This window comes from Mytilus californianus, unplaced genomic scaffold (genome assembly GCF_021869535.1).
Source record: "Mytilus californianus isolate M0D057914Y unplaced genomic scaffold, xbMytCali1.0.p SCAF_4, whole genome shotgun sequence".
Lineage (NCBI taxonomy): Eukaryota > Metazoa > Mollusca > Bivalvia > Mytilida > Mytilidae > Mytilus > Mytilus californianus.
The window spans coordinates 103,852,111-103,871,939 of NW_026262690.1; the positions used below are offsets into that span (position 1 = coordinate 103,852,111).

At 30.3% G+C, this 19,829-nt stretch overlaps 1 protein-coding gene across 3 annotated transcripts in view; it reads left to right on the forward strand.

Moving 5' to 3' along the window:
* Positions 1–1,041: 1,041 nt before the first annotated feature.
* Positions 1,042–19,829, forward strand: part of LOC127738935 (glypican-5-like) — a 42,201-nt gene continuing 23,413 nt past the window's right edge. For 2 of the 3 annotated variants that reach the window (XM_052250435.1, XM_052250434.1), the window contains exons 1-2: positions 1,042–1,398; positions 3,433–3,609. In XM_052250435.1, the coding sequence (XP_052106395.1) occupies positions 1,242–1,398; positions 3,433–3,609 (334 nt within the window). In that variant the 5' untranslated portion in view covers positions 1,042–1,241. The remainder of the gene's footprint in view (positions 1,399–3,432; positions 3,610–19,829) is intronic. The other variant, XM_052250433.1, reaches the window with a different exon arrangement.

Here is a 19,829-nt window from a genome sequence, read left to right on the forward strand (position 1 = left end):
CATTTGAAATACTTAATTCGACATTTCAGAAAGTAAAAGAAATGTTTTAGTATAAAAATGTATTGAAACTTACAAACAATATCATGGATTTGTCTACTTTGGAAAGTTTGGAAGTCATCAAAGTTACCACCTACCTTATCAAATTCTTTAAATTTGTCCACATATTTTTTTTAGTAAATCAGAAGATTATCTGGTTGTTTTTTTTTCTTTCTGTAAACAAAATTACAATTACAATGAGATAATAAAATGAAAATGTGGGAGAGATTTGCAAATAAAAGTTTACACTAATTAATTACAATTTATGATGTTTTTCTAAATTGGAGACACAAAAATTACCAAACGAATTAAAATAAAAGTAATAATTTAAGCATAAAATAGAAATAATTTCCCTTGACAGTAATGTAACACTGTGGTGTAATATTGACCGCCTGGAATTATAAGTCAGTCAGAAGTCTTTTGTTTTTGATTTTTTTTTCTCTTTTTCTATTTCTCTTTTTCTTTTCTGTCCTTTGGTGATTTTAACGTAAAGATACAATAACATAGTAAACTTTTTTGTTTGCAGTCAGATGTGTCTTCTTTATTTTCTCTTTTGTTTGCCTTAAATCATTCTGTTGTTTGTTTTTTTTTTGTTTTTTTTTGTTTTTCATTTTCTGTTATTGTTGTTACTTTAATTGGTTTACCCTTTTTCGCTGAAATTGACTGATGATGTCAGATACTTAAACTGAAACAACTTTTAGAATTAGTGTGGGAAAAGCACTTCGGGGAAAAGTTTCATTGATTAATCATTGGTGTGACCATTGTTATAAGTGCGTGGGCGAAAGCCGCTTTAAGTTTATATTCTAATATAAAGGTGAAGCATTATTTACTTGTAATATCTTGTTAAGTTTGAAATAAGTACAGTGAAAAAATAAAACAAAAGATAGGTATGATCCAATCATTTCAATTTGAATAGGTATATAAATTTATAACATGCTAAAAACCTTGCTACAGATCAGTACGTTCAGTACTTTGATTTAAAATTCAACCAATCAGAAGTGGTTTTACATCACAGTTATAATTACTCAGTTTTCGACAGGTAGCAGGCAATACACAATATAGTGAAACAGCTGAGAAGTAGTGTGGTAATGTTTCACATGTAATACCATCAAATAAAAATGTAGTTTTATTGGAATATTTTCTGCAGTTTGTAAGAGGGTAGTTTAGTTTATTTACGAAGAAGGATCGAGGACGTTTAATTCATCATGGATTATAAAATAAACTTTCAATACCTGTGTTGTGTGCTTTTGTTCGGATTTTTAGATTCGATTTTAGCAGAAAAAAACTGTAATCCTGTGCGAACAGAATTCCAGAATCGAAAAATTGGACCTCCAGAATTGGTCCCAAATTTTACAATCCACGGTAAGTTTTTTTTTTCTTTTTAAGAAAGAGAGATTATGTGAATAAAATCACTTTTTCAGGTGTGAACATGTGATTGTTTGAGATAAACGCGTGTAACTTACGGATTAATCTTCAAAGGGAATATACCTACCTGTACATAGCCATTAAACAAACAAAACACATATAATTAAATCATAAGCTTATTATCCAATTAATTGTATTAGTGCTGCCAGATAATTAATTCACACACTGTAAAAGATGATTACAGGTAGACAGGTGCAATTTATGGGTGGCCAAAGGTGTCAAATGGAATGTCATGTTCCAATAGTTTCCTTTTTTTCTGGTATTTAAATAACCTAAAAGATAACATGCCTATGAAATGAAGAAATATGCACTTGTGACTCCAGTTTCAAAAGATAATTGATATACATGCATGTGACTGGATTTATTAAAAAATTTCCTTGATCAGTTGATAATATTTTTACAGGCTTGTCTATTGTTTGTATGTTGGTTCTATTGATTTACTTGAACATTCGATTCTATTGAATTTTTATCTCTAATTATAAATATTTCAATTTTTTTTAGGAATTTGAATGAAAATCTTTTTTGTTTTTTGTATTTGTCTGTGCATTTGGTGATCAAACTGATATTTGTTTTAAAGCCATAGTGTGCAAACCACAATAAAAAGATACTTTCTGGGAAACAAAAAGACTCAAAAGAAAGTTTAGAACAATTGTCAGTATCAAATTTGAAACAAAATTTAGTCAAGGTTATTGATAACTTGAGGCCAGATCATGGTGAAAGATCTCAAAGAGGATTATAAAGGATAATTTATAATTTACTCTTTGATTAATGCTTCAGTATGCAATTTCTTGTATTATTTTTTATTGTAATGTTTTATCAACAATCCAAATTATGGATTTTATCAATAGTTTATTTTTAAGTTAGTCAAAAGAATCTTTGTAATTTAAAAGTGATCCAGTATCTTTTGAACTGGGCCCTAGTCTGAGGTTTGTACTCACAGTCTGACACACGTTCGTACTCATGGAGAAAGATGGATGTTCACTTCATGTTACTTATTTTTGCTAATTTTTACATGATTTTAAGAGAAAAAACATATAAAAAGGAGGAATGACTCCAAGCAATTCCTTTGGGTTCATCACTAATATATTGAAACGAATAGCTTGCTTATATCTACTAAAATTGATTGTACTTCTAGGCACTTATCAAAGAGATATTGATTTGAATCCCTTATGTCAGAATGGTTTTAAGTAAACATTTAGGAATACTATCACATTAATTTGTTGAAACTGTCCCCTTTTTATCGCTGGAAACTGTTTTCAAAGCACATGTTATAGATATTTATTTTTAGTACATACTTGTAGAGCAAATATCAACTGCATCAGACAGGTTGCATATAGATACAGTAATAAGATTAAATATACAGTTGTGTAAATAACTTTTTCTACATTGGGACGCATTGTAAATAAAATTGGATTGTCACAGTTATGTAATATTGTTACGTTGATGTATTTGTCCCTACCCTTATCTTGTATACTTTACTATGCTACATCTACTCTAAATTCAGTGAGCATGAAGAGTTTAGGAAAATGGAATTCTTAAATCGAAAATCAGAAGTGTTATATTTTTCCATTTAGCTATTTTAAGTAATTTGGCAACAAGGAAAACTATTTTTTGATAATAGACAGCGAGGCTACTGTTTGAAATAGACACAAATCCCAAAGGTTCCAGTATTATTCATTTATGATTAAAATATAAATGTAAAAAATAAATAATCTTTATGAATGTTTCAGAGGCTTAGTCTAAGCTTTTGAGTTTTCAAATCAATGAATGTATGGAAATTGACATTAAATAAATCAAACCAACCCTTAAGTACTTTTTATTTATTTGGAGATAAGATACTTTTCTCATTAATCTTGAATTGATGCAGAACCCATGTGAAATTGTTTTTTTTTAAAGATGTAGAAACTGTACCATGTTAGGATCATGTAATCATGGTAAAATGTAATAGGTATAATTTTCTTTTACTTGTAGATAATGAAATCAAGATCTGCTTTGATCCATTAAGAGATCCAACAAGACTGTCATGTTGTTCTAAAGCAAGTGAACAACATTATGTTATTGCAGCAAAGAAATATCTTAAAGACAGTGTACATTCTAAAACTGCCTTTTTAAAAAAGTTGATATTAGATCATATTTCACAGTTTGAAGGTAAGTGTTAACTCTGTTACAAGTGTCCTCCTCTCCTTCATCATTTAACTTGTCATGTTTGGGATGATATAGTTAAACATAACAGATACTTGGATAAAAAGGAATTGTGTTAGCTCTATGTTGTCCTACTAAGATTGAAATACTTAGAACTACTCTAATACTGACAATATACAACAATATATCCTAAATTGAGGTAAATTGTTGGGCTTTCCAAATACCGTTTCAATTCCTAACATCACTGAAGAGACATTATTTGTCGAAATCCGGATACGGTGTACAAAAACCTTTGCACCTTTTGTTTGCGGTATATCATCTTTTCCGCAAGTTTATAGTTTTCTGTTTAAGTATTAAATTTAAAATTAAGATCCATTTATTACATCGGTGATCCGTTTATTTGGCAATCGCCAATGTCAGTCAGCAGGGTTTAAGAACATTTGTTGTTCGAACTGTTAGTCAAATGAGTTTTGTTAAAATATACTTTTTCACTTTTTTGGTCTTTTGGAAAATGTTGTTTGTGCTGTATTTAAACCCCTCCAACAATATATATGTATATACATGAAAAATTTAAGGGGGAAAAAGTCATGGCCATTACCATTCATTAGCAGCATTATGGGAAAAGACCGCAAAGTTTCATGGTTTATAATGTTTATGTAGCTGGTTAATACATGTGACATTAAACATGTTAATGATTATATTGAAGTTTATTTATTAAACCTTTTTTTGTTTTAAATTATACATACCATAATACCAATGTATATGTTGTTAACTCCAAAACAAATACCAAATTGTATCTACTATCTGTCAAATGTAACAAGTTTTCTCACTATTATTTATTATCAGTTGAAAATGTCATTTCTTTGTTTTCCTTCATTGTTTGTTATAAAAACTAATATAATATAACATTTAAAAATTACAAAAGTTGCAGCTGCATAGAAGTATTTGTTATTATACTGATAATATAATGAAACCATTGTATGTAAATTTCTTTTGAAGCAAATCTTGATCTTTTTCATAAAGGTTTTAAAATTATGAAACTGGTTTTTATAACTTGAAAGAACAGTAATACATGTACATTTGTACAAAAGATGTTCGGTAAAGGTCAGCAAACAGCAAATAAATAACACAAAACCTGGAAAATAAAGGTAAAGGTACATGTTACTTTTATTATTCTTCCCTTAGTTTATTTATTTTGTTTTTACATTGTATCATAGATCAAATTTATTTGTTCAGTGTATGTTCACTGGTGTTAATCATGTTAATATGTCTTTTGATTGAGTTATGCCATTTCAATTGATATATTATAGTGTGTCTTTCTATGTTGTGATGTTACACTATTGTTTCAGATAAGGGTGATGGTTTGATACCATTAAAACGTTTAAACCTGCTGCAATTGTTTGAAAGGAATCTGATGTTCAGTAGTTGTCGTTTGTTGATGTGGTTCATAAGTGTTTCTCGTTTCTCGTTTTTTATTAGCTCACCGGGGCCCTTCCCATGTGAGCTTATGCCATCACTTGTCGTCGTCGTCTGTCGCCGTCGTCTGTCGTCGTAAAAATCTTATCCTCTGAAACTACTGGGCCAAATACCTTCAAACTTTAACTAAATGTTCCTTAGGGTATCTAGTTTATAAATTGTATCCGAAGTTTTGATCCATCGACAAACATGGCCGCCATGGCTAAAAATAGAACATAGGGGTCAAATGCAGTTTTTTGCTAATATCTCAAAAACTAAAGCTTTTAGAGCAAATCTGACATGGGGTAAAAATGTTCAAAAGGTCAAGATCTATCAGCCCTGAAATTTTCAGACGAATCGAACAACTCATTGTTGGGTTGCTGCCACTAAATTGGTAGTTTTAAGGAAATTTTGCAGTTTTTTGTTATTATCTTGAATATTATTATAGATAGATATAAACTGTAAACAGCAATAATGTTCAGCAAAGTAAGATCTACAAAAAAGTTTATATGACCAAAATTGTCAATTGACCCCTTAAGGAGTTATTGCCATTTAAAGACAATTTTACACAATTTGTTCATCAAGTTTGCTAACATTTAAAAATCTTCTCCTCTGAAACTACTGGGCCAAATACCTTCAAACTTCATTTAAATGTTTCTTAGGATATCTAGTTTATAAATTGTATCCGAAGTTTTAATCCATCGACAAACATGGCCGCCATGGCTAAATATAGAACATAGGGGTCAAATGCAGTTTTTGGCTTATATCTCCAAAACTAAAGCTTTTAGAGCAAATCTGACATGGCAAAATTGTTCAATTGGTCAAGATCTATCAGCGCTGAAATTTTCAGACAAATCGAACAACCCATTGTTGGGTTGCTGCCACTAAATTGGTAGTTTTGAGGAAATTTTGCAGTTTTTTGTTATTATCTTGAATATTATTATAGATAGATATAAACTGTAAACAGCAATAATGTTCAGCAAAGTAAGATCTACAGAAAAGTTTAATGAGCAAATTTGTCAATTGACCCCTTAAGGAGTTATTGCCCTTTAAAGACAATTTTACGCAATGTATTCATCAAGTTTGCTAACATTTAAAAATCTTCTCTTCTGAAACTGTTGTGCCTAATACTTCTTAACTTTGAATGAATGTTACTTTAGGAATCTAGTTTATGAATTGTATCTGAAATTTTGATCCATCAACAAACATGGCCGCCATGGCTAAAAATAGAACATAGGGGTGAAATGCAGTTTTTGGCTTATATCTCAGAAACTAAAGCATTTAAAGCAAATCTGACATGGAGTAAAAATGTTCAAAAGGTCAAGATCTATCAGCCCTGAAATTTTCAGACACACCGAACAACCCATTGTTGGGTTGCTGCCACTAAATTGGTTGTTTTAAGGAAATTTTTCAGTTTTTGGTTATTATCTTGAATATTATTGAAGATAAAGATAAACTGTAAACAGCAAAAATGTTCAGCAAAGTAAGATCTACAAAAAAGTTTATATGACCAAAATTGTCAATTGACCCCTTAAGGAGTTATTGCCCTTTAAGGACAATTTTACACAAGTTGTTTTATGTTTTTTAACTTTAAAAATCTTCTCAAATGAATCTAGTATAAATTTTGTATTTCATTTCCTTGTACATCAAGAAACATAGACACTATTGCTAAAATAGAACATATGGGTAAAAAGCAAAAATAATCATTGATGAAAGATTTAAGGAAAAAAAATAACAGGTGAGCGATTCAGGCTCTTGAGAGCCTCTTGTATAGATTAGAACGTTGGTTTTCCCGTTTGAATTGTTTTACACTAGTAATTTTTGGGGCCCTTTATAGCTTGCTGTTCGGTGTGAGCCAAGGCTCCGTGTTGAAGACCGTACTGTGACCTATAATGGTTTACTTTTATAAATTTTGACTTGGATGGAGAGTTGTCTCATTGACACTCATACCACATCTTCTTATATCTATGTATATAGTCTTCAACAGTAAACATTTGTTCACACCATTTATTATGCTCTGAATCATCTTGATTCTAGACCAAGTTTTGAATGAATTAAAAAGAGGGTATCAAAGATCTACCATCGACATTAGATTTTTTAAAGAACTGAAAAAAAAATCCAGATATAAACAAAGACAACTACTGACAAGATTCCTGACTTGGTAGTCAATAGTCATCCTCGTCCTTTGGTCTCTGGTTGATTGTTTGTATTTGGCAATTATACCACAACTCCTTATTTTCAAAAACATAATTTTATATTTGGCATTATTTAGAACTACAAACCTCTCGCTGTTTATCCTACATAGGAAAATGTACAAATGAAAAAAAAAAAAAACTCAAACAGATAGACTTCATTACTTGCAATGTACTATATACATGTAATAGCTGAAAAACAGGGGGTACATTTGTTTTTGAATGTTAAAGTGTCAAGATCTTTGAAAATAAAAATAAAAATTTAAGTTCTATTCAGGAGTGGAAAGTGTAGGACTAATCAATTTGAAAAATTAAAAATCCTAAGACTTAGTAAATAAACATTAAACATTCATAATTAAATTAGAACCTAGCTTATTTTAAACATGTCCAATCGTACTAGATGCACAGAACATGCAGAAAGAGCACATTGACATCATTATCCAAGTACATTTAGTCTACTCATACTGTTTGTTGAGGATGCTAATTTGTTATTCTTCAGGAGACAATTATCCAATTAAAAGACCCAGGAAACATCTTTTGATGTATCACCCACAAGAAAACAGAATACACATCTATTAAATCATGATGGTTGTAGTTCAAATTTAACATGACATCCCTGAAACTGATCTCTCAATCATACAAAGATGTAAATACAAATTAGCAGACAGAAATTGGCAGTTATTCAGTTTGTGTAACATTTCCTTGCTATGTTTTTGATCAGATTGGTATCAATTATTAGGGTTAAATCAAGAAAAAAATAAACCTCAGGACTTTTTTCTTGATTTTTTTCTTAATCTCGTCTGGATTCAGGCCAATTTATTATTAGGTAATTCATTCATGAATTTAGACTATGCTTTTAGGTAGTTATGAATTTTTTAAAGTAAGATTTCAGTACTATCACAACTAGATGATATATATTTGCAAGCCAGATTATTATTTGGTTTATAGATTTTCTTTGATTTTAATTTTTCATCATGATTAATATCGATGTGAAGACTGTATGTAAAGTATTACATGTAAGGATTTATTTATGAAGGTTGCTGTTTCCAAAATCATATTAAATACAAAAAGTCATAGTTAGTCCCAACCTATTGAATTTTAAGTTCTTTTAATTTTTGAAATCGTAAAGAAGGGCAAGTACTTTTATATGTAGAAGAGTTTGGTTTTTTTGAAAAAGCAAATATGGAAAAAAATGATGCGATACTCTTACTTTTCTTTTTGTCCTTTTATTTCTCTTTGGTTATTTTATCATCTTTATTTGTTTGAAATTTGATTTTTCATTGCTTTCTATGGTATCTTCCATATTTAAAGATAAATCAAGATTTAGTGTAAGAAAAAATATTTTTACTGTTCACTTAATTATTGGAGCAGGCGACAACATCTTTTATAACTTTATTTCTTATTTGTTGTTTAAGACCATGGATGTTTACCTCTAGATATCTTTTCTTTTTCTTATTTTTGTCTTGTTTGGTTGCTGTACCATTTAAATATATCCCATATCTCGGATGTTGTTCATAAAGACATGTGCAGGAAGTTTTCTTTGTGCGGAGATGAACTTTTTATTTGATCTTCATCTGTCCAAAATTGGTGAAAGCAATCCCAGACAACTTAAAATCGTGTCATCCACATTACTGCACATCAGAATGACAAAATAATACACCACTGCACCAAGTAACAATCACTTGCAGTTATGACGTAACAAATTTTATGGAAAGTGCATTGCTCAGCGGATGTGCAGAAAAACACAAAGGAAAAATGAACAATGATAATGGTAAATTGGTTGGCCAATTCGTTTTATCCATGGTCTACTGTTACTCAACATAATGTATTAATGTGTTTTTTGAAATGATTTTGAAAAAGATTAACACTGAGCAGGCAGATTTTCTTAATGTCTATGTTGTGCACACGACTACTTTACATAATTATGACCATGCTTGTTTATTGCAGTTTTGGTCCATACAGAAATAATAAAAGGTTTATCAAAAAAATGTGCTAGGGGTTGAAATAAGATTTTAGCTAAGATTCAAAACTTTCCTAGTTATATTTCATAAAAGTCTTAGAGAAAATTTTCCTGGTCCATGCATGTTGTACAGTTTATGATATGTTATGAAATAAATAGCACGTCTTGGATGAACTTTTGAAATAAAAAGGTCCATCAGACTTTTTCAGATCCTTTATTCATTAAAAGGGTTCATCAGAAAATCTGACCAGAACCTTTGACTCTTTCTATTTTTCATCATGATGAAGGAATATTTAAGACAAAGAATATTTATGATCCGAGAATAGCGAACACTTTAAATTTTTTTTAAGTTTCAGACTGTCTGACATGTCTGACAATTCTACTGGCTGATGGCATAGAAATACTGACAATTGATGTGGGATGACCTTTGTTAATTGTTTGAAAAGTTCTGATTTCCTGTCATTTCTGTTAGTCAGAGACAACTTAATTTGTGCCCTGTTTAGTAACTGTAATAATTTTGTAAACATTGCTCATGTTGACAGACCATACAAATATAAACGTTAGCTACATAGAATTCTAGGACCAGAAAATTGGTATATCTCTTGGTCTGTCCACAATCTTTCAACACAAATGTTATTATAAACCAGATTGAAATTGCCTTAAAGTTTAGATTTTTATCAAAGAGAGTGCTAAACTTTAATTTGCAGATCATTATTTCAAAAAGTACAAATAAAATGTCTGTTATTTGTAAAGTTTGGTTCTTTGGTCAGCTGCATTATTATAATTATTGAGAAAAGTTAAATAAAATATCATGAGAGTTGAAAATAGTTTCCATAATGACTTCTAGATGCTTTGTGTGATGGTGTATGGTTTTTATGGGGGCTTTTCTCTTTTTTTTTATGGAAGAGATGCTGAAAAATGTTTTTGACTTATGTTTTATTACCTGTACCAAGTCAGGAATATGACAGTTGTTTTCCATTCATTTCATTGGTTGATAAAGTCTTAATGTTTGATTTTGTCATGTGTTTACAAACTTTCCCTTTTTTGTTACACTTTTTTATTGAATAGCCCAAAAGAGATAATCCTCTTGTACATTGTATATGAATTTGATTGAGTTTTATGTGATAATTGATTTCCATATAAAGTGCTTTTGAACTTAAATGAGTCTCCCCACAGATGGATCACAGTTCAGAAATAAGTCCTAATAAACTTATTTATTGTGAACTTTCAAACAACTTGCAAATTATCACCCTCTTGATAAAATCTCTGTTTTAGGTGTTTAATGGGGAAACCCTTTCAAGACCAGACTTAAGGTCCGATCTCCTATTGCCCGTAGTGTTAAATAAACAGTAGTAGATCAAGAAATTAGTCTGGAGGAGAGTCAGTTTCCCTGAAGGCGGCACATTTTTTAATTTCCAAATCATTTTTAGAATAGGATAAATAGCATAGTAAAATAGAAACTAGGACAAAAAACACTCTCTTAAGACACTATTCTTTCCATAAATCCTGATGTACCAGTATTTTATTCTGGAAAAGAAATGTAACAGGATTATGTTCAAAAGAGTAAAATTTGTTATGATTAACAGTCACTTGTCATAATGGACTTATATATAGTTCATACATCAGATACAGTCAAATAACTTATAATAAAAAATTAACGCAAATCACACAGACAGAGCCTTAGGTGAATAAAGGTCACTTGCGGTTATTAGAGCAATCATGGTCATTCATCATATGTATGTATAAATTTAAATGTATAACAGTAGGTAGGATTTCATTTGTTTGACCCCCAAAATTACTACAAAGGTTCAGGTATAAACAAATCTGTTGCTGGAGGGCAGATAGATCATTGTTTTTTTCAGTCTGGTCTTGCTGGTGTACTTTGATGCAGCAACAATGTATTTGTTTGACAAAAACCTTTCTGGTGGTCTGTAGCCTGTAAAATTTGTGGGGAACATCCCATTTGAACAACAATAATTTTAATGTTACCCAACCTTAACGCAATAACAATCAGTAATGCAAGTGAAAATTGAAAAGGGGTTTTATAATAGATGAAAATGTAAACTACCTCTTCTAATACATGCAGAATAATTCCTTTCTAAGTGCAAATCCAAATTAAAAATGAGGATGATTCTAAAAGCATGATTTAAAAAAAATTCCAAAGGAAGGGGGTTCTTACCCATGTGACCGTCTCAATGACAGAAGAGTGGAATATAAGGTATGGAAACTAGTTGTTTCTCAAATTATGACCATGGTTCTGTTGTTCATGGTGCAAATTCATGCAATTAACTTTATCTTTGTACCACTAATGGTTGATTAATATGTCATGTATTTTTACTATTAATTCTTGTAACTATTTTGTAGTGACATATTTTGCACATTCAGGTTAAGAATTTGACACTGCTAATTATATTTGCATATAAAAACAAATTTCTGACAGATATAACAGCCACTTCCATCATCCATGCAATCATTCAAAAAGCTATATTAAGGGACATTTCTCTAACTGGAATTTTTTTGCTTCAGATCCATCTGTCATTTGTATATCCACTATTAACTATGCCAGAATTCAGACACCATAAAAAATGTTGTGTCAGATATATTATTGTGTCTATTGTGTTGAGCTGTTGGAAATACTAAGGATTTTCTACCCCCAGGAATAGATTACCTTAGCTGTATGTATTTGGCAAAACCTTTGGAATTCAGGGGTCCTCAATGCTCTTCAACTTTGTAGTTGAATTGGCCTTTTAACTGTTTTGAATGGAGCGTAACTGATGAGTCTTTTGCAGATGAAAAGCGTGTCTGGGCTACAAAATTATAAGCCTGGTATCTTGAGTTTTTGTTTATAAACACTTGTTAAAAATTCTATGTTATTTTATAATTCAGTAGCCAATAGTACAGGCAAAAGTTACTAAGTCAATTGAATGATACTTGTTCAGACCAGTTTTCTTTTTGTCTCATTTAGCTCTATGCTATGATGTATATTCCTTTCAATCTTTCATTTGAGACTTTCTGATGATCTCTAGATGTCTATTTTTGTGAACTTTGTGTTGTCAAGTTGCTGTGTCGCTGACATTTGCCCCACGTCTTCCTTTATTCATAGAGAAAACAGTCAGAAAAAACCCATTGATAAAAAGATTTGATGGCTGTAAAAAGATTTAAACTGTATATATTGTACATTTAGATAAAGTCTACATTCCTTTGTGATTATGCACAACTTAAACTGTGGACTCTTTTATGTGACAAAGGTACACATACAAATCAGATTGACAAACATGCATTAATGTTTCATTAGGTAACCAAAAATTCGCTGCTATTTTGCCATTACATGTTCAAGCAATATAATGGGATATTAGAACATTTAAAATATCAAAACACCTGGTCCTTGTATTGGTAATTTATGAGTAATTTGCATATTTGAACTTGTATGTCTTAAGGCAGTACAATTTCAAAGTGTGACCTTCTGTCTACCATCTGTTCATATTGATGCATATCATAAGTATTTTTTGTTGTTTCACATGTCCCAGTTTTATGACTTTACCGAGGAATAACTTGATACAACATTGTTTATTAACAAATTATACAACTGTTTATGGAAATGCGTAAAATCGTTGCAGTTTTTGGTTGTGGAAAAACCACCTTTCTGCATAAACTTTGTCATTTACTGATGAAAACACTCCTTGTTTGCCATGCTAAACAATGTATCAAAGAACTTCAAACATTATTGGGAGATTGAATGAAACTTGTTTAGACTAGCTTCGACCAGTTCAAGGAAATCAAAGGCTCATCATTGATAGGGTTTTAGGCAGTATAAATGTTGATAATATGATACATATTGACATAACATAGATCTTTTTCTAATTATGTTATATAGTTTTTAAAACATCCATTAAGTATGCAAGATTCTCTGAAAATATATGGAAAGTGATGAGCTTAGTCGTAATATTCAAGATTTAATGGGGAACTTGACAATTGTCTGGAGATTTTAAGAACTATTGATTTGTTAATCACATTTGTACATATTTTTTTTATGTTTTAAGATGTTCATTAGAGCTAGACATACTGTGACCTCAATAAAAACACTTATGACCATTCTTTACTATTTACTATATTCCCCACTCTATATCTCATTCAATACCTTACAGGTCTGTTCCTTCCATCCATTCCAACAAATACTTTTGTAATGCTTTTACATGTACCATTGTGTACAACTGAAAAGAATGACTTCATATTTAATCAGCATCTTGGGGCCTCGGTGGCCAAGTGGTCTAAGTAGTCGAAATACTGTATCAGTAGCCAGTCAACACTGAGGTTTTGAGTTTGAATCCCGCACGGGGCAGGTGCACTTCACTCCAATCTTGATTGACTAGGATTGTCAGTTTTCCTACCGAATGTCAGTTGGGCACTCCGGCTTCCTCCACCAATAAAAACTGACTGCCACGAAATAGCACAATAGTGTTGAAAGTGGCTTTAAACACCAATCAATCAATCAATCAGCATCTTCACAGTGATGAATTGTTGTGACCACTTTTCTGATCTGTCAGATACCTACTTTCTATTTGCCAATACTTTTGAAGTTTTTATTATGTTATATAAATTTAAAATTTTTCTTCACAATTTTCTTTAAAACTTCTGAACAGAATGACTCTACACTTGATCAGTAGATTGATAGTGAAGAGTTGTAATTTGTGAGCACATAATTCTTTTTCTGATACTTTGAATAGCTAATGTGGGTATGTTTAGCATGACGTACGTTCTTGTCTCTGACTGTTATACATTTAATGGTTTGTCTGATTGGGAATAAGACAATTTTCCAAACACTTTTATGATTCCATGGCATCAGTTTTATTCTAGTACTAAGGGTCTATTATTGACATGTTGATAGTAAGTTGATTTTACATGTAGCAAACATTATTTTAGGTTCAGGTTTCTAATTGAGTACTGCAATAATTCAAAGTAACTACAAAATTATTAATGTGTTGGACTCAGTTTACATTTGGCATATGTAACAGTTGCTTGAAAATTGTCCAAATATTAGAGCAAATTTAAAATTGATAATGTCATGTCTTATTATTTCATAGTTATATTGCCAATACTAGTGGAAATGGTCATGTGACTGCCACGGAATACAAAAGTACTTCCAAATTCAAATATCAATGTAGAATTTAAGTTTAAACAGTTTTCAGTGTAGAATTCTTTGACAGATAAGCTGTGAAGTCATTGCTTAAAGAAGTATTAAAATTTTAGTATATCAAAATGTTTTGTAGAGTAAAATGTGCAAAAAATGAAAAAACCAAGCAGAACACTGATTTTTGAAGATACAGATCTTAAAATGTTTCTGTTTAGTAATACCCAAATAATTTCAAATAAGTGTCACTGCTAGTCTTTTCAAAGTATAAGAGTGGTAAACAGGTGCACGTGTTTATCTTCTTTACAAATTTATGTTTCAAATCTCAACAGTAGCTTTGAATTTATGTTTGGTTTTTTGTCTGAAATGACAGAATTTCACACTGAGAAGAAGAATTAGTTTTTAGTTCGTCAGATTTTAATGGAAAATTGAATTTGGAAAGGCAGAGAGACCTATTTATTTATTAAATACCACAGGATCATTTATATATTTCACTAAAGTTTGAAGTAATCTGTTTAGCATAAGTATATTTTACCTATTCATATAGGTAATAGAACATTTAATCTGCCGCTTGTGTAGATTTTATGAATTCAAGCTGCAGTGAATGGGAGTGATGCCAAACTTAAAAAATAACACCAGCAGGGGTATAATGAAGTTGGATTTTCCTTTTCATATGCTAATACAGTGGAAACAGGTATGCGATGATCAAAAGAAACACACACGACCTAACGACAGGTAAAGTGTGGACAAAGGAATTTATTTTAGGTCATATTTACATCACAGCCTGATTTAGAATTAAATATGTGAGTAGGTGGCAAGTCTATGACACAACGGAAATGTCCTGGTTGTTGATCACCTGTCCAGATGAACTTTGCCCTTCCATATCTTTTGTCCTTTGACTTTTATTTGACCACAAAAGAAACACAAGCATTATGCTTATTAGACATTGTTTAATTATGTGATTACAAATGACTTATCATTTGTCTGATTACTTATACAAATAAAATATTTAAGGATCTTTTTAAGTCATGGTTTTATCAAGTAAATTTCTACAATTTTTGCTGAAAGGACCATATCTCCTCACAGAATATATTAGCTTTGTGTCAGACATTCTTCATATGGGAAAGTGTTTTGTAAACAAAAACATCTACAGTTTGTGTTGGAACAAAACTTGAAGACAGCATAATTCTTTCATACAATGTATTATGTTTAAGCAATTTTAGTGTTAAGTTTTGTGTTAATTGTAAGAGGTTTCTGAGACAAGAGACTAAGAGACATGACATATTGATACCCACACCTTCTCAGCAGGCAATAGTTGTCCATTTATTATAAGTAGTGGTACAGATCATTACCTAACAATATAGAATGAATATTCTGTTAAATTTCATGGTATAACGAAAGGACAAAGGTCAAATTTTTGTACTTTATTGGTTTTTCTCTTAATCAGGAAATATTGACCATTCTTTTTTCATTACAATTAGACTCAGGAGTGGTTTTTCCCTTGTTACATTAAAGCAGGAAGTATTGACCATTCTTTTTTCATTACAATTAGAATCAGGAATGGTATTTCCCTTGTTACATTGAAACAGGAAATATTGACCATTCTTTTTTCATTACAATTAGAATCCGGAGTGGTTTTTCCATTGCTACCACGAAGCAGGAAATAATTCAACAAAAGCAATCAAAGCTATGCCATCACTATATGTATGTTAGTCTACAGCAATATCAATATTGTAAAGGGATGGGTAAAAATGACCTAACATGGAATTGTCTGAGGACACTAAAAGTTATATATTGTAAAGGGATGGGTAAAAATGACCTAACATGGAATTGTCTGAGGACACTAAAAGTTATATATTGTAAAGGGATGGGTAAAAATGACCTAACATGGAATTGTCTGAGGACACTAAAAGTTATATATTGTAAAGGAATGGGTAAAAATGACCTAACATGGAATTGTCTGAGGACACTAAAAGTTATATATTGTAAAGGGATGGGTAAAAATGACCTAACATGGAACTGTCTGAGGACATTAAAAGTTATATATTGTAAAGGGATGGGTAAAAATGACCTAACAACATGGAATTGTCTGAGGACACTAAAAGTTTTATATTTTTATAGATTAGAATGTTGCGTATCTCATAGCTACATTGTTTCAGATGCTTTCAAGCCCATGATTAACAGGTAATGCTTTTGATTGATTTGGTTTGAGTCCTTGTTGGTTTAGTAAATTGAGTAGATACTGATAATTGATTTCTCTGTATTAAAGGTAGACCATAGTGGTATATGGATAGATTCATTCTTGGTTTTGTTGACACCAACACATTTATGCAATATGTTCAGCCTTATGCTGCAGGAAAATATACAATAGATATCTGGAATTTTATTTACATAATGCTGGAATGCTGATAATGTGATACATTGGAATTTTTAAGTCACAATTTAGGGATTGTTAAAGCGATGATTGATTATTTGCCCAAAGCACATTACATATGCAGTAAATCATTGCAGTCCAAACAATAATTAGATTAAAATCCACTCATTTTTTTGAAACTTCATTAGATTGGGGGCAAAAAATATAATTGTAGGTGGGTTTACTTATAAGGACAGGTTTGAAATTATTTCTTATGGTATTAATCCTTCACTTTAATTTTTAGGACAGGTTAATATAATTTAAACTTCTATCTTTAATCTTTCAGCTCTATTCAGGATATAAATATATTTGTATGATATGAAGGTTAAAAGAAAAAAATATGTTAACAACTGATTGAAAGTTGACTTTGGATGGTTTTGGTTGTTCAATTTAGGCATATGAGTTTTAATGCTCCAGGGTTTTGGTTGTTCAATTTAGGCATATGAGTTTTAATGCTCCAGGGTTTTGGTTGTTCAATTTAGGTATATGAGTTTTAATGCTCTTAAATCATTTCATATATTATTTGGATATATCATTTTGGACAATATAACTTTTTGAATATATCTAGCAAATTAATTCACACTAAATATATAAACAATTTGTATGTTAGCCAAAAAATGCTTCTGATGGAAAATTGTTCAATTATTTGAAATTTAAACAAAATTTTGGCTATGAAAATTATCTCTCTTTGGTTAAGAACTTTGAATTTAGAAGAGCTATTTGTAAATTACGTATATCTGCTCACAAACTTCAAATAGAATTTGGCCGTTTTTCAAATATTCCACGAAATGAAAGAATTTGCAAAAACTGCTCCTCTGGCTGTATTGAAGATGAAATCCATTTTTTAACTTCATGTGAAAAATTTAACTCTGATAGAGATGCTCTCTTTGACTTTGTTTGCCATAAAATGCCAAACTTTACTTTACTGGACAATCAGCAAAAATTCATATTTTTATTGAGCTTTGATTTAGACAATCAGGTACTTAATGCTGTTGGAAAATTTATTCAAGTCAATAGGAGTTAGATGTATTTATTTCTCATATAAATATATTATACATGTTATATACTTTAAACCAAGGGCTTTTTTACAGTCTAATTGTATTGTAATTGTGTATTTAAAATCTATGTATCTATGCTAATCAATGTTCTTTTTCCTTATAATATAATATATATATTGGTAATAATATATATCTTATCTTATATTAGGCTTCTGAACCTTTTTGTCAAGAGCACACTTGTTAAAGGTTATTTTAGAAATAAGCTTACAGACCAAAGGTTTAAATACGTTGATTCCCGGTTTTATGCAAAATATTGAGTTATGATACTACCTTTGAACGTTAATGCAGTTTTTCCAGCTCTATGTTATTCCATACAGGTAAACGTAATTTTTGTCCTTTTTATATAAAGATAGCATTTTCTTATTTAATGCATAAAAATTGACACTTCTTGTTTACAGATGGCAGAGTAAAGTTGTTGCTTCAAAGATGATAATTTTTTTGTCACTTCAAAGATGAAAATATTTTTGTCACTTCAATGATGAAATTTTTTTGTCACTTCAAAGATGAAAATGTTTTTACTTGTTGTTTTTCAGAGATTACAATGTTTTTTAGTTGCTTTATCAGTGACAATGTTTTTTCTTGATGCTTGAAAAATTGAAAACATTTTTGTTTTAATTTTTATTTGGACTTGACACAACTTTTTTTTCTTCAGAGCCAACTGTTATGTTTGGGTCAGATAGAGACAACAATGTTTTCTTGTTTCCTGAAGATGTTGTGTTGTTTCATAAATTACTATGTTCTTGTTGTTTCATAAATTACAATGTTCTTGTTGTTTCATAAATTACAATGTTTTTAAAAATTACACTTTTTGTATCAAAATTACTACAATGTCTCTTGTATCTAAATTCCAAAGTTCTTGGTGCTTCTGAAATTAGAATGTTTTTTTCTTGTTTCTAAATTACAGTGTTGTATGGGTGTCTCAGAAATGGCTGTTATCTTGGTGTTTCATTAATAACAATAGACTTAAAATGTGTTCTATATATAAAAGAAAAATTGACTAGTAAAAGGAGGAAATTATGTGATATCCTTATACAGGTTTAGTGGTTATTACTTCCTGCTTCTATTGAATTTATAAAGGGGTTTGATTTATCATGTAAAAAAAAGATCAAAGGTGTTTAAATAATCATTGAACAAAATGAAATAATGAAGGATTTATAATATAACTTCATTGTTTACACTTGAGCTCATTGGAGTACCACTTAATGCTATTTGATACATGTAAATTTAAATTCTGGGTGAAACTTTAACTGTGTCAGGAATGTTAGAAGTCAAGTTATAAAAATATATTAGTTTTAATCAGGAAAATTTTAATACTGGTGTCCTAAGACTCATAAATTTGGGCACTACTACTAAATTATTTAGACAAATTTATGAAATTTTGAATAAAATTCAGTGGTATTGTTTATTGGTGTGCATGTAAAATCACCCAGTTATCCCATCATAAGTTCAACCACTTATTTAATCCAGGACTGAATTTGAATTATGTTTACTATATATTAATTATCCCTAATAAATACATGTATAACAAAGTATTTTACCTAGTGGTGGCAATTTAGGTCATAATTGATAAAGATTTATATACAAGTTTGGGTTTAGATCATTTGATAATAACATTTTTGAATAAGTATTCATCTCTTCTCCCACCATTTTAAATTGATGAGATTCAATATTTTTGTTAATATTTGGTGATACTTTTAAAGAGAGAAGAGAAAATTGACAAAAGTGATAAACAAAATAAGGTTTTTACACAAATATACTGTGAGACAAAACTATTGAACAGAATTCAATTTATATTCTTAGATTCACCAGATTCATTTATTTTTTTGGCTATGAATTTTTGTGGATTGATATTTAATTTTGTAGTTTTGGCAAACTATATGCATTCAGGCTTATAGGAACTTTGTTCTTTGTTGAATGTCAACTTATATTTGTTCCGCCTATTTTTAAACATAAGTTCCCCTGGAAACTTTGATATTAAACAATGCAATAATATTTGTTCCTGTTGGAACAAATATTCTAT